Source organism: Ursus arctos, unplaced genomic scaffold (assembly GCF_023065955.2).
Source record: "Ursus arctos isolate Adak ecotype North America unplaced genomic scaffold, UrsArc2.0 scaffold_8, whole genome shotgun sequence".
Classification (NCBI taxonomy): Eukaryota; Metazoa; Chordata; class Mammalia; order Carnivora; family Ursidae; genus Ursus; species Ursus arctos.
Window position 1 is genome coordinate 74259422 of NW_026623100.1, and position 15678 is coordinate 74275099.

The 15678-nt window shown below is 40.8% G+C and overlaps 1 protein-coding gene across 2 annotated transcripts in view; it reads left to right on the top strand.

Moving 5' to 3' along the window:
- The window catches only part of NBAS (NBAS subunit of NRZ tethering complex), a 341603-nt gene that overhangs the window by 83427 nt on the left and 242498 nt on the right, over positions 1–15678 (top strand). For both annotated transcript variants that reach the window (XM_044390391.3, XM_026519115.4), the window contains exons 13-19: positions 6592–6655; positions 7539–7732; positions 9141–9398; positions 10115–10240; positions 13419–13570; positions 14804–14944; positions 15207–15285. In XM_044390391.3, the coding sequence (XP_044246326.3) occupies positions 6592–6655; positions 7539–7732; positions 9141–9398; positions 10115–10240; positions 13419–13570; positions 14804–14944; positions 15207–15285 (1014 nt within the window). The remainder of the gene's footprint in view (positions 1–6591; positions 6656–7538; positions 7733–9140; positions 9399–10114; positions 10241–13418; positions 13571–14803; positions 14945–15206; positions 15286–15678) is intronic.

The window sequence follows — 15678 nt, forward strand, 5'->3', positions numbered from 1 at the left end:
ATAAAGGATCCTTGGCTTCATGTTTTTCTCTGAAAGAGCTTTAAAAATGCTCCCCCAACCCTTTCTCTCATTCCAGGTCTGTGTAGACAGGTCTGACGTAATTCTGATGCCTTTGCCTTGGTACGTGAAAAATTTCTTTGCCCTGGCTGCTTTCAATACTGTATCCTTGGATCTAATATTTGCGAATTGGACTCTGACGTGACGTGGCGTAGGTTTGTCGTGGTTGAGCTTGGGAGGGGTCCTCTCTGCCTCTTGGACACGAATGTTTGTTTCCCTTGCTAGATTAGGGAAGTTTTCAGCTACAATTTGTTCAAATATCTCTTCTAGACTTCTGTTTTTCTCCACCCCCTCGGGGATGCCGATAATTCTAACGTTGGACCGTTTCATTGAGTCAGTAATCCTCCGTAACCTACATTCGTGGGCATGGATTTTTTTTTTTTTTTTAAAGATTTTATTTATTTATTCGACAGAGATAGAGACAGCCAGCAAGAGAGGGAACACAAGCAGGGGGAATGGGAGAGGAAGAAGCAGGCTCATAGCGGGAGAGCCTGATGTGGGGCTCGATCCCAGATCGCCGGGATCAAGCCCTGAGCCGAAGGCAGACGCTTAACCGCTGTGCCACCCAGGCGCCCCATGGGCATGGATTTTTTTAAGACCAGCTTCTATTTTCGTTTTTTCCTCTATTAACCCATCCTCCAGTTCACTAACACGTTCCTCTGCTTCGGTGACCCTGGCCCTCAGAGCCTCTAGTTTTGTCTGCATTTGGCTCATAGAATTTTTAATTTCTGTCAGATTCACTCTCATTTCTGTCCTTAGGGATTCTATATTCTCAGTAACCTTTTCGTTAATACTTTTTTCAATTCTACTTATCATTTTGACCGTCGTTAGTCTGACTTCCATTTCTGATAATTTGGTTACATCCATATCTATTATTTCTGTGGCAGAGGCCACAGACTCACTGTCTTTTCTTCGCTGGCGGGGGGGGGGGGGGCTTCTCCTTCTTGTCATTCTGATGAGGAGAGGTTGCGGGGTTGTCCAGAACCCAAATTATTGCCTGGTTCCCAGGCTGTGCCCCTTGTTTTATAGGGATCTTTGGGGATGTGGGCTTCTTTAAAGATTTTATTTATTTATTTATCTGAGAGAGAGAGACAGACAGCAAGAACGGGAACAGAAGCAGGGGAGTGGGAGAGCAAGAAGCAGGCTCCCAGCGGAGGAGGCCCATGAGGGACTCCTTTCCTGAACGCCGGGATCACACCCTAAGCCGAAGACAGGCGCTCAATGACTGCGCCACCCAGGCGCCCTGGGTTGTGGGCTTCTTGATTTTTCTGCCTGCCTTCTGTGTTCTGGGGGAGGGGCCTGCCGCGCTGATACTCAGGCAACCCTGTTTGGGTAGAGTCTCCGTGTCCCCTGCGAGGGGGGATGGGGATGGGCACGCTGTGAGCTGGTATTTCCAGGCCTTTGTTCTCTGGGGCTTTCCCTGGCGGTTTGCTGTGCCTCTTCTGAGAGTCAGAGCAGCAGGGGCCGAATCCCAGCCTCTGTCTCAGAACAGAGGGATTGCGGCCCGTTCTCTACTAATGTTCTGGCCACTTTAACTCTGTTTCTGTTGGTGCTGCTCAACCGTGCAGCGTCCCGGGATGGGCGCCCCACACCCGGCGTCCCGGCCCTCACTTCCAGGGCCGGCACATCTCTGTCCTTTGTGTTTCTAACGCCGCCAGCCACCCCGTTTGCTCCTGTTTCTCCGGGTCTCAGTCTATTTCTGGTGAGCACACCGGGATTCCGGAGTTCCGTGAGAAGCCTGGTGGCGCGCGCACCCGGTTCAGGGTCTTAGTCTGCTGTTTCGCGGGTGCCGACCGCGAGTCCGCCCGCTCTCCCGTGTAGGCGGCTCCCTCCCCCTTCCGTTTATCTTCCGATATCTGTGCGCGGTTTCATGGCTTCCCACTTCGTACCTCAATACTCAGCGCTGGAGATGTTCATTTGTAGAGATCCGGATGCATCTTCCTGCGTCTCAGGCTGATTCCGTGGTTGTTTAAGCTGGTCTGGTACCTATCCAGCTCGACTCAGGGGCCCGGCTGAAAAAGGGGTCCCCTACTCCTCCGCCATCTTAACTTCTGTAAGTGTATTCTTAGGACATTCTCCTCTGGGCTGCTGCTACACCATGAAGTGGGGACACTTCAGGCTGTTTCAGACACAAGGTAGCATGTCCTACAAAGCAGAGTGACATGGAGGTTACTTCTCTGACTATCTCAACGTGGTACCAGGAATGAGTACCCCTGGGGTGCATTCACAGGGGTCGTTGGTTCTTGGTGATCCTGCTCTCAAAGTACCAGGCTACAGAGTGTGTATCAGATGGCCTAAAGCATGGCCGGATCACGGGTCCCCTCATAGATAGAGTTTTTAGGGTTGAAATATGGTAAGTCTGGTGGAGTTTGAATAGTATGGGGGAAGCAGTGGGAATATCAGCGTTTTTGGGGGTGGGGAGGTACCTCTTAATCCCCTTTACCTATTTTTGCCTCCCCCCCACTCCTACAACTACCACTTTATTCTCTGTATTTATGAGTCAGTTTATATTTTCCTCCTTTGTTTTGTGTTTTAGATCCCTCATATAAATGAAATCGTATAGTATTTGTCTTTCTTTGTCTGACTTTTTCCACTTATCATAATACCCTCAAGGTCCATACATGTTGCCATGCAAATGGCAAGATCTCATTCTTTTGTATGGCTGAGTAATATTCCATTATATGTATATACCACATCTTTTTTACCTCCTGTGTGAGTGGAAACTGGGTTGCTTCCATATCTTGGCTGTTGTAAATAATGTTGCAGTGAACATGAGGGTTTATATATCCCCTCAAATTAATGTTTTTCTTTTTTTCTTTGCTTTCTTTCATTTTCTTTCTTTCAGGCTTTCATAGCCTGAAGCAGAGCTAAGTTTGGAATTTTGTTTGGGGCTTCTTTCTTAAATATACTATGCAGATAATTTCATCAGACTCACACATATTGTGAAGTTAAACATTTAGTTCACGTATCTAGAATGAATCTGCTAGGTGTACTGCAAAGGCAATAGCATATAAGTAGTTGGGTGTATATCCAGGAGAATTTAAAACAGATACTCAAACAAATACATTTACATACATGTTTGAGCAGCACTATTCACAACAGCCAGAAGTGGAAAAAAACTCAAATGTCCATTAATGGAAGGTAAATACCTACAATAGAATTCAGTCGTGATAAATACATACAATAGAATATTATTCAGCCATAAAAATGAACGAACTACTGATACATGTTATAATGTAGATGTACTTTGAGAACGTTATGCTACTTGAAGGAAGCTAGACACAAGAGGTTACGTGTTATATGAATTCATTTATAGGAAACATCCAGAATAGGTAAATCGATTTGAGGCAGAAAGCAGATTGGTAGGGGCTGAGGGGAGGGGAAGTGGGAAGTAACTGCTTACTCGGTTAGTGGTTTTATTTTGGATTGATAGAAATGCTTGGAAACTAAAAGAAAGTGACAACACGGTGAATATACTAAATGTCACTGAATGCTCATTTTAAAATTGTTAATTTACATTATGTGAATTTTAGTTCAATAACAACAGAAATGACTTTGTGAACCCTCATTTCCCCCAGAACACCAAGACAAGCAAAAATGCAGATCATGAGAACTGATATTCTGTGCTTTACATAAATGGACCTACTTTTTTTTTTCTTTTCTAAGATTTTATTTATTTTAAAACATGAGTGGAGGAAGGGGCAGAGGGATAGAATCTTCAAGCAGACTCTCTGCTGAGTGCAGAGCCCCATGCAGGGCTCAATCCTATGACCCATGAATGAGATTATGACCCGAGCTGAAACCAATAACCAGATGCTTAACTGACTGAGCCACCCAGGCACCCCCTGACCTACTTTTTTTCCTGAATAATTGAGTACTTTGTTAACGTTTTATGTACTGTTTTTTATTTTTTAAAAATTTTTAATTAATTAATTTTTTTAACCTTTTGTGTACTGTTGTTCATGTTGTATTCTCTGACTGGAATGTCTTCCTCCACCCATGTTCCGTGCCCAGGTTTTGTCCAGTTTTATAGTACCAAGTGTAGCACTTTCTTTATACCCTCTTCGTGTTTCTTAATCCTATATTCAAAATGATCTCTTCATTCTCTGATACCCTTGGTGCTTTTATCTATACCTCTTTTTGGGTAGTTCTCAGATTTGAACTTGAGCTTAGTTCTCAGATTTGAACAGTTAATTTTATCTGTTTCTTAGCTCTCTGCCTGCTTGAGTTGTGGGACCTACAATATCTGATTTCTTTTCCCTCTTTTACAGTGTAAGTGCACAGTATTCATTGACTAAATAGCAGAAGAAACCACACTTTTTAGAGGGTGTGGGAATATTAGTACTATGTCAACTAATTTTCCTATAGCTTAGGCATTCTAATTAGAGTGCAAGGATTTAAAAGATTAATTAATTCACTTATTCAGCACTTAGCTACTATGACAGGTGAGCACCATGATGGATCTGGGAATATGAGGATGACTGACAAAGCTGTGGATGCAGAAGAACAAATCTTTACCTTGTGTTTAGAAATTGAAATTACAAGAGACACCCATTATTTAAGCCATCTGCATGGAACAGTCGAGTCCCAAAGTGTCTGGAGACTGACCCCCATAGACTAGTACTGCTCCTTCTCATCATTAGCTTGGATGAAGACAAGCCCGCCTTGAATTCTCAACGTACTTATGCCCCTTCGAGGATTTCTTTTGAAATTTTTTTGATCTTGCTAAATTTCATTGTGATCTATATGTACATAAATTTACCCAAGGCTGAATTATCAGTGTTGTTGCTTGTGGGACTTGAAGCTTTACTCCCTACTCCCCTAGTGTACTTCAGATGTCAGAAGGGATTCATACATGTCATCATATAAATCAATGGTGGCGTGCATGTGGTGCTGTGTGCATGTATGACCGATACTTCAGAGGGACTGAAAATGGATGATGTGCCCTACAAATGATCAAATAAGTGTTCAGTTAATTGATTATTTTCACTAATATATACCTTCTGGTGTTCTAAGTCTTTGAAAGTTAATTATCTTTTTTATGATAGAGTAAACCAGGACAGTCTGTTTCTTCCTTTTGTTATTTATTTAAATAGGCTTTTATGGTAATTTTTTGGATAAAGTTTAAAGAATTATATCTTTTATTCTCAGGGACTGCTTTGAGTGATTTATCGTAGTAGTGAGATCAGGAAGTTCTTTTAGGCCATGGAAAGAAGTATTAATTTTCATACTCTAAAGGGTTAGCCACTGAGAAATTGTTAATAAGACATATATGCTTGTTCTGTTACATTAGATGAAAAAGCATATTTTGACTAAATGTAGCATTACTTTTTTTAGGCTTATGATTTCAGATAAATAGCGAAATGAGTTTTTGCTGGCGTTTTCCCATAATGTTAAAATTCTGAAGATGAAATAATTAACAATGAGCCAAGAGGGTGTCTGTCAGTGCCTTAATCTCAATTGTTTTTTGATATTTGAGATTCTAGATAGTGGGCATGACATTATGGTCCATGAAATTAGAATATGAATAGCTGCAACATGGACGGGACTGGAGGAGATAATGCTAAGCGAAATAAGTCAATCAGAGAAAGACAATTATCATATGGCTTCACTCATTTATGGAACATAAGAAGTAGGAAGATCGGTAGGAGAGGAAAGGGAAGAAGAAAGGGGGGCTAAACAGAAGGGGGAATGAACCATGAGAGACTATGGACTCTGGGAAACAAACTGAGGGCTTCAGAGGGGAAGGGGGGGTGGGGGAATGGGATAGGCTGGAGATGGGTATTAAGGAGGGCACGTATTGCATGGTGCACTGGGTGTTATACGCAAGTAATGAATCATGGAACTTTACATCAAAAACTAGGGATGTACTGTATGGTGACTAACAAAATATATTATTATAAAAAAATAAAACAATAGAAACTTGGAAAAAAGAAGAATAGGAATAGATCAAGTTTGAGAACTGCATGTTTATAATTTTTTACTTAGTAAATTTTTAGTCCTAGGGAGTTAGAACTGGAGATAACATGGGGATTGCAGAGTCCTGTCTCAGAGCTAGACAGCTCAAGGCCTGGAGGGGTCACTCAGCTTACAAGTTGTAGGGGTAGGACTCGCATCCAGGCCGGCGTTATTTACAACAGCATAGCTATTCTCCTCCCAGAATACAAGTGTGTGTGTGTGTGTGTGTGTGTGTGTGTGAGAGAGAGAGAGAGAGAGAGAGAGAGAGAGGGTGCAGAACTGTGAGTGTATCTTGCTCTCATTTGTATTAATTGGATACTCACTATCTTACTGTTCTCATGCATGCTGTTTTCTTCATTACATTGAGTCACAGTAGTTGCATGTGTACATTTTAAGTGTAAGAACAAGATTATCAAGAGGAATAGATTTCAGCTAGGTGTAATATAACTAAGAGATCGAAGGAAAGCATCATTTCCATATTTTTTTATTTCAAAAAATCCATAGTTCTTGATGATGTTCTCATGATTTTCTTACATTGTTGACTCAAGAAGTCCTGTGCATATTTTTCATATTTAGCCAGGCTATGATGACCTTAATCCTGATTGGAGACTTTCTATTGAGAAGAGAAAAAAAATCAAAGGTGAGTTGTATGAGATAAGATAATTAAAACCTTATGGGACTATTATTGTATAATAAAAGTGCTCTTTGGATGATATATGTAGGGGACGAAAAAAGATCTTTTTCTTTTTACTCTCAAAGGTCTCTGGCTGAGGCCCTGTAAAATTAGATTGACACAAACAGATTAACAGGAGAAAAACAAACAGAAGTTTCTAGCGTGTATATCGAGCTTATACGTGGGAGTACCCAGAAATGAGTTACTACAAGGGTTGTTTGGAAATTGGGCTTATTTATACAGCATCTTGGCAAAGGAACAATAACATTGTTAAGAGAAGTGACAAGACAAAGAAAAAGAACTTTGGGTTTCTCAAATTTCTTTATCTTAAAAGATTTATGTTCAAGTGGCATATTTTGAGGTGGTGATTCTGATCTCCTTCACAAGTTTAAGAGGAAATCAGCTTTGAAAACTATTGTATGTCTTTCTTAAATTTTTATTAAGAGTATAATTCTCTCATGTTGCTTGTCTGAAAAAGGATATATGAACATTTTCTAAAGCCTTTTATAACCCTTATGATATGTATACTTTTGCACTCACCAACCTTTCAGCTTACTCTGTTGAAAGTGGTGATATTATCTGTATATTCTTCATTTTTTAAGTGGAAAGACTTACAAATACTTACTCCTGCATCCTTAGAATTTTGGACTTTGGTAAATTGTTGGAGCTTAGATGTTTGTTAAATAAATTACCTTTTTGTAAAAATTTGGGTGATGTCTTACAATTTATTTTTTCTTATTTAACGTGTTTAGGACCTAAATATGATTTTTAAATTGATCTTTGGACTAAATGTGTTGTATTTAAGCCACATTGGCGGCTGGACTTGTATTGATTTCTATTTCTCCATTAGATAAAGAGTCCTTTTACCCACTGATAGATGTAAATTGGTGGGCAGCCAACGCAGTGACTTTGGCTCGTTGCTCTGGTGCTTTGACTGTTTCATCAGTGAAAACTTTGAAGAATTTACTGGGAAAATCCTGTGAGTGGTTCGAACCATCACCTCAAGTCACTGCTACCCATGATGGAGGATTTTTAAGTTTGGAGGTAATGCTTTCCCTTTTAGAGCAGCTGGTGTGTTGGAAAGTAAACATTCATTTCCCCAAACATCTAAACACCTGATTTTAATGTAAATTTATGTTTTTAATGATGTCTGTCCATTTATTTATTTTTATTGAAGTGCGGCTATTTGATTTTTAAATTTTAGCTATTCCATTATCTAATCTTGTCCTTAAGAACAAAAACCTGTGATTGGAATCAGAGATTGAGTGCAGTATAAGAAAGATCTATTGTTTAGTCAATTAAAAAACTTGCATTGGAAGACTGAAGACAATGGAGTCATTTTGTTCTTTGTAAAGCATTTTTTCTTCACTGGCATGATAGTTTTTTTTTTCTTTTTCTTAGATTAGACATCTTAAAATGTAAAAGGTATTTCTACTTAAATATGGTTTTTAACAAACAGTTTTCCATGAAGTTGGGGAACTTAAAAATTCTGGGGCGCCTGGATGGCTCAGTGGTTAAGCATCTGCCTTCAGCTCAGGGCGTGATCTCGGCATTCTGGGATCGAGCCCCACATCAGGCTCCTCCGCTGGAAGCCTGCTTCTTCCTCTCCTACTCCCCCTGCTTGTGTCCCCTCTCTCGCTGGCTGTCTCTATCTCTGTCAAATGAATAAATAAAATCTTAAAAAAAAAAAAAAATTCTGATTCTTTTTAGTAAAGAAAGCTTGTTTGTCTCCTGTCAAAAGACTTGAAAATGGAGGCTAGTAATCTAAAATTGTGTTTTGGTCATTAAAAATTCTTATTCTAAGCCTTTCAAGGGTAAGGACCTTTAATAACTTTCACTTCAGTGCAGATTCACAAGTATTTTTTACCTCAAAGTTTGTTACCGAGTCTACAGATGTTATTTAAAGAGAACCGTGGCTTAAAATTGAAGCCAACTCTATTAAATGTAGGAATGAAAGTTATCTTTAACAGTCAGGCTTTCAGACTCAGAAGTTTGTGAAGCTGTTAGACATTTTCTTTTTAAAAAGGGAGGGAGGGCAGCAGAGCTATTCTCAGTAAAGCAAATAAATACCTTCATGTTTGTTTTCTAAATAGATGAAAAAATTCTGTTTCTCTGCAGCAGGTACAAAAATATCAAAAGTGAAGTAATTAGCATTCTTTTTATTTTCCTAAAATAACTGCCAGACATATATTTGGAAGATCATATTAATGAGCCATTAGGAAAACAGGGTTTAGTTTTGGAGATTTGGAGCCAGTAAGGCAGTGGATACTTCTGGAGCTGTTGATGTGTGTGCTGTTTGTTTTTGGGCTCCTCTGAAGTCTGCTCTCTGTCTTCATCATGTGGCTCATGTCATACATCGAACCAGAGTAGACTGAAAAATACTTTTCTCATGGACCCTAGAGCTTGTCTTGAGTTCCTCACTACTGACTTAGCATCTCCTTTTTCAATTTAGTGTGAGATTAAACTTGCCCCCAAACGATCTCGTTTGGAGACTCGGGGTGCAGACGAAGATGAAGGGGAAGAGGATTCTGATTCTGATCAGGAGGTATCTGCCAAGGCTCGCTACTTCGGCTACGTAAAACAGGGCCTGTATCTGGTGACGGAGATGGAGCGCTTCGCACCTCCACGGAAACGCCCGCGAACCATTACCAAAAACTACCGCCTCGTGAGTTTGCGCTCCACGACTCCGGAGGAGCTTTATCAGAGGAAGGTGAGGGAGCATCCTATCGCTATCAGAGTTCACAGGCCTGCAGATTTTATTTCAGTGAGAAAAAACTAATTTTTTAATACAGAAATTTAAAGAGGGACGGCCCTATCATTGATATGTTAGAAATATCAGTAGGATAGAGCTTTTGAAAATAGTGCTGGCTTTTGGGCCTGAGGAGTCAACATGAGAACAGTGGAGGAAAGATGAATTCGCTTACTGTCCACTTGTGGCTTAGCCGGGTCTCTGTTGCCCTTCACGGGGCCTTCAGCTCTGACCTTATCGTTGTTAAGTGCGGCTGTCTGCTCAGACCACACGTGGTGAGGGAAGAAATGCAGGCTTGCTTTCCGGTCAGGGTTTGCTTGGGAAGCAGATTAAATCCACCCCGAGCATCCTAGTCGTTTGTGTTGTTCCTGCAGCGTCCCGGGTGGGCCCTGGACTCGGAATCAGGCTGTTGGCACTCCTTTCCTGGTTTTGCCTGTTTTACTCTATAAATGTGGGCATTTCAGCTGTCGCTCAGCTTTCTGTTGAGTGTGGAAAGAAACACTTGCTCTATCTGCCCCTAACAGGTCCGTGAGCTTTGGGTGCCACCGTGCACATGAGAAGAGTTAGTGCGTCACATGCTAAAGGTTAAGGGGTCATCCTCATCCATCACATCATTACAGTGACACTGTGGACGATTCAGTAATGTAACGTTCCTGTTCCCATTTCCTTGTCCTAAGATTGAAAGTGAAGAATATGAGGAAGCCTTGTCTCTGGCTCAGACCTATGGCCTGGATACTGATCTCGTGTATCAGAGGCAGTGGAGGAAGTCTGCGGTCAACATTGCTTCAATTCAGAATTACTTGGTATGTTTAAATATTTTGGTAACATGGTAAAATTCAAATGTATGGATATATATATATATATATATATATTTGATTATTGGGCTTCATATTGGAGCATTTTATATTGCTGACATTTCTAAAGCTGAAGCGTGTTTTAGTCAAAGCAGAGAAGTTATCTTTTATCTGGTTGCCTTGGCCTTGCAGCTGAAGTTTGGTGCTGAAGATGTGTGAACAGATACTCACTGATAAATCAGCTAACTGCCTGGTTTTGGCCTAATCCTTTCTCTTCTTCTACCTCAATTACCTTTCTTCGCCTGTATCATTCAGGGTCCCCTCAGGAGCCAGAAACCACCTAGTAATTTGAACAGGGAAAGTTTTAATATGGAGCATTATTTTCTAATGAGATTTGCTATAAAGGGGTAAAGAGAACCCTAAGGAATACCTTAGGGCTGAAGGAGCATACCCAAGGAGGGAACAAACTTGGAAGGGAGGCCTTCTCCCTTGGTCTGTGATTCAGACCTCATTGAACTTTGAAGGACAGGTTGGGGCACATTGGATGGAAGAGTTCTTTGGGATGCCTTAGGCCAGGGCTGGTTCTTAGTTGCCAAGGTTGGTAGGTAGGGAAAGGTGGGATGATGGGCAAGCTGATGCCTATAGCTAGGGTGCGCTGGAAAGCTGAGGTTGGGGGTTGGACAACCTCAGATAAGGAACCATGGCCAGGACTGAAAAGAAAAAGCTCCTAGTATGCAGGTGGGCATAGTCTAGGAAGAACCGCCCCCCCCAGCCCCCGTCAACAGGTGCCTGGGAGATTCACTGGGAAGGAATCTGCCCATGGGAGTAACAGCTGAAATTCAGTGGGAAATTGTGTTCAGCAGGAGTAAGTGGGGAAGCAGGCACTTCTGGATGTCCCCTACATGCATTGCTGGCTGCGAAGCCATGGGAACAAGTTTAGAACCTGAGCACGTTAGGACCAGAAACCAGAGCCTTTCCTCTGCAGTGGCCCTCTGGCACCCTCTCTTGATGGAGCTTGATATTCTGTCGGTTGCAAAATGGAAATGCTGTCCATCCCATGACTGGCAGTGAGGAGAGATTTTGAAGCTGAGAGGCAATAGATAAGTGACACATCAAGTTTGCCAAATTCTCCTTCTTTGTTTAAATCTTAGAGCTGGATTCCTCCTGCTGCCTGGGTTGAATTTGTTACGCAGCCTGTGTATGGGGACCCTGGGCACCTTTGTGAGGGTGCAGTTGGATTTATGGCATGCTTTAAAGAGGGCCTGACTGCTCATGTGACTTTTAGAAGAGGAAAATGCCTTTGCATTTAGGAAGATCTGAGAAATGTTGGGAAAGTTTCATGGTAATTGTTTTCCATAAAAGTCATGTACATGAGTAATTAGAAATAACATAATCTGAAAAAGTTATAAGAAGTTGATGCTTCAACCATTTTGGAAGATAAACTGTTAACAAGTAAGACACTGGAGAAGAGAGAGCATGGGAGATAATGAAATAAAGGAAGAAGAAGTTGCTTGTATTTCTTTTAAAAGATCAGAACACCAAAGCAGTATTATCTTTCTTCTTTTGTGACTCAGGACAGTGAGTTGTGAGTTTATGTATACCCATTCAGGGCTTTTTCTGGAACACAATAAAGGACAATTTTGGTGCCTGAAGGAGCTGACAGGTGTTGAGAGACAAAGCAAGTACATTTTTTTATTGGGAGAAATACTTAATTCAGCTAAATAAATAGGCAGTTAAGAGTAAAAGCACTAGGTGAGAGAAGGTGAAAGGAGTACAGGAGAAGCATAAATATGGCCTTCCCTTTTAGGGAGCTTATAATCTTTCTGAGAAGATAAGCTTCATGACTAAAATATAAATAACCATACAAGACGATTCCAGATAAATGCTGTGGGAACCTAGTGAAAGTAGCAGTCATTTTAGACCCAGTGGTTATGGAAGGCTGTAGAGTGAAGACGTTTTGAGCAGGTTTGAGAGACTTCAGAGCAGGCATCCGGGAGTTAGAAGAGAGGAAGGCATTCTTCATGGGACAAATGGTATGAGCAAATTAAAAGAAAATGAGCATGGCCTGTGGCATTGACTGAATTTGTCCTAGTCATTGCTTCATGTCTGTATTATTACTTGGCCCCTAGTAAATATTAGGTGACTAGAAAATATTTCTTGGATGAGTAAATGAGCTCTGTAAGTAAACCCATCTGCTTGATTAGATATTCAACAGCAGTGAACTTTGGGAAATATGATTAGAAGATACATTGATGTGGGTTCTGGAGAATGTGGAAGGCTTGTGATGACTTAGGCTTCTTATCTTTAGGATAATGGGGAAACGTGGATTTTTGACTGTGGAGGTGCAGAGGGAGGTGGTGCAGAGGATGACTGGCGTGGAAGGAAAGTGTTGGTGGGAAACCCTGCTAAGGGGAAGGGTCTCCTGAGATGTCACAGGTGTCATGTGCTGGTGACATGGACTGGTATGGAGGCCATAGAGCTGGAGAAGGGAAAATGAGTTAAGAGACATTGGAAGAAAGAACTGATAGAATGGAATGTGTAAAGGAATGCAGGGTAGCAGTCAAATCTTACTTAAAACTTATAACCACAATGACTCTTTCTTGGAAGAGGGCAAGTCAGAGATTTTGAATGGAGTCAGAGGAAGCAGTAGTGAGGGAGGAATCGGTCCTTGGTCTTTCCAAAGAATAGCATATCATGGCTTTTTATGATGAAATGATCATCTGCACTTTGTGTTACATCTCATGGTCAAGTAAATATAGAACTTTGATGTGCTATGCCTCATTAGTTTTGTTTCAAAGTGAAGCATGCTTGTTACAATAGGATATATCTTATCTTGCCTTTCTGCTTGTTTTTCTACTCTATTATATAGCCCAAATGCAAACTAACGAGCAGCTATAAAAACTTGGGTAGAGCTTTTTTATATTTCTGAAAAAGAGTCCTGAGCTTTGTGTTTCAGTGTGTCTCAGAAGAAAAAAGAAACCATGGGAATCTCATTTTCTACATCCCATTCCAGTCACCATTATGGAATTAGCCTTTTCCTGTTGAGCTTCTCTAGCAGCTGCCTGTGGCAAAGGGCTTAGGTAGCTGTACTCCCTTAGGTCTAGCTTTATGATTCTAGAAGGCAGTTGTCACATGCTGTCAGCTGTCATGGGTTCTTTAATGCCTCTGTTTTTTTATTTGTATCCAGAGCAAAATAAAGAAACGATCCTGGGTTCTTCATGAGTGTTTGGAGAGAGTTCCTGAGAATGTGGAGGCTGCGAAGGAACTGCTTCAGTATGGACTGAAAGGCACAGACCTGGAGGCCCTGGTAGCAATCGGGAAAGGAGCAGATGATGGCAGGTTGGTCACAGAAAGATTTGGATTCAAGAGTAAAGGTGACTTTGTGAAAACATTGAAGCTGAGACAGGGCAGAGGGTAAATTTTTCTTTATTTAGCTTATCCTGTAATGAGACAGTTGCCTTCGATCAATGCTTCTCTTATCTGAGGTCACAGCTTTCTTTCCCTTGAGTTAAATATGTGTACGTATGATAGCTTGGTGCTGAGAAGAGAGCGGATTCAACAAACCTTTATCGGATCCCGGCAGTTTCTTAGCTGTGGGCTAAAGGTACGTACCTGGGAGCTCTTACTAGTCAGGAGCACCCCTTTGGCAAGTGTGAGCTTCATTCACTTTGTCTGTCTTGGCCTCGTACCTCCTTTAGAGAATTCAAGTGATTAAATTGTGTGTTTTATGAAAGCACTTTGTGAACTTGTAAGTAGCACACAAATGTCTGTTGATAATAATAGTAAAGTTATTTGACATTTGGAATTTTTTAAAGATATAAGTGTGATGGTATATTTAATAAGTACTGTAAATGAGACTGACATGCATTACCATTTTTAAACCTTATTTTTTTTGTACTGTAATTAATTTTAAGTAATCTCCTTGCCCAGTGTGGGGCTTGAACTCATGACCCCAAGATCAAGAGTTTCATGTTCTATGGACTGAGCTAGCCAGGCACCCCTCAAATTTCATTTTACTGTTATTTGTTCATTCATTTTATTTATTTATTTTTAAGATTTTTATTATTTATTTGAGAGAGAGCAAGCATGCGTGAGAGAGAGCAGGGGGAGGGGCAGTGGGAGAGGGAGAAGCAGACTCCCTGATGAGCAGGGAGCTAGGCTCCATCCCAGGACCCTGGGACCATGACCTGAGCTGAAGGCAGACACTTAACTGACTGAGCCACCCAGGCGCCTCTATTTATTTTTTAAGTCAACCATTTTAAAACCTTAAATAGAAGTGTAAACTCTGGGCAACATTTTCTTCCTGGACTGTTTCATGTTGGGTGAGTATAACCTCACATGTTTTCCGAAGTAGTTTTCATTGCCATGATTTAAAAATTTTTGTATGCGATGATTAGTGATGACTTTTGCTCATCCTGTGGATATAATGAGTCAATCACTTTGCTTACAATAGAAAAGCTTTCTTTCAAATAATTGGTTCTTTCTGTTTCTGTGGAAATCAACGTAGGAATAAAGTCAGCCAGAGTAGAGGAAAACAGCTTGCACTAATAGCTTTGGGGTTTTTCCTTCCAGATTTACATTACCGGGTGAAGTAGACATTGAGTGTATCCCCTATGAGGAGCTTTCACCGCCCGATGAAGAGCCTGCTGAGAGTAAGAAGGAGAAGAAGATCAAGAAGAGAAGGGAACTACTTAAATTAGTGAACTTTGCAAAGTACATGATTTATTACTGTTCGTTTGGTACTGTCTTTAAAATAACTAGTCATTTAAGTGTGTTCTTTACTAGGATTAATTGCTCTGAATTATTCCAGCAACTTATATCAAACGCAGTTAGTATTATTTTACCCTTGTGCTTTTGTGCATTGTTCCGTCAGTTTGGGGCTCAATGGAATGTCATTATTTTTATTCTATTTTGACTCATAGAGAAGTGTGCTTCTGTGTTAATATAAGTGGCCTAATAGAGTTATTCACAACAGGTTAACGCTGGAACAAAAGGAACTTTGCCGTTGTAGACTGAAATTATTAACCTACTTAGATCGGCTTGCAACATACGAGGTAAGGAGCAGTTTTAATCAAACCAATTATGTTTATTCGATCTATCATCATAAATGCTGTGGCTGCCCTAGTATCTGGCATTCTTGATCTTTATAACTGTTTATGTTTTAGGAAAAATTCATTTTATGCGGAAGCAGTTTCTCTTACATATCAGCTTTGGTAAAAATTAGAGACCGTGGAAGGCAGAAGTTGTGTTAGTCTAGGGCGTAGAAATGCTTAACCATTTCGGTGTATCTGTATTTTCTAGATATATGATCCTTTTCATTTACTTTTATTTTACGTTTTGACTTTAAGGTTATGGCAATATAGCTGTCTCCAATACCAAACTCCAACTACCAATTCCAATATAGCTGTCTCCAATACCCAATATACACTGGGTTTTAATAATCCTAA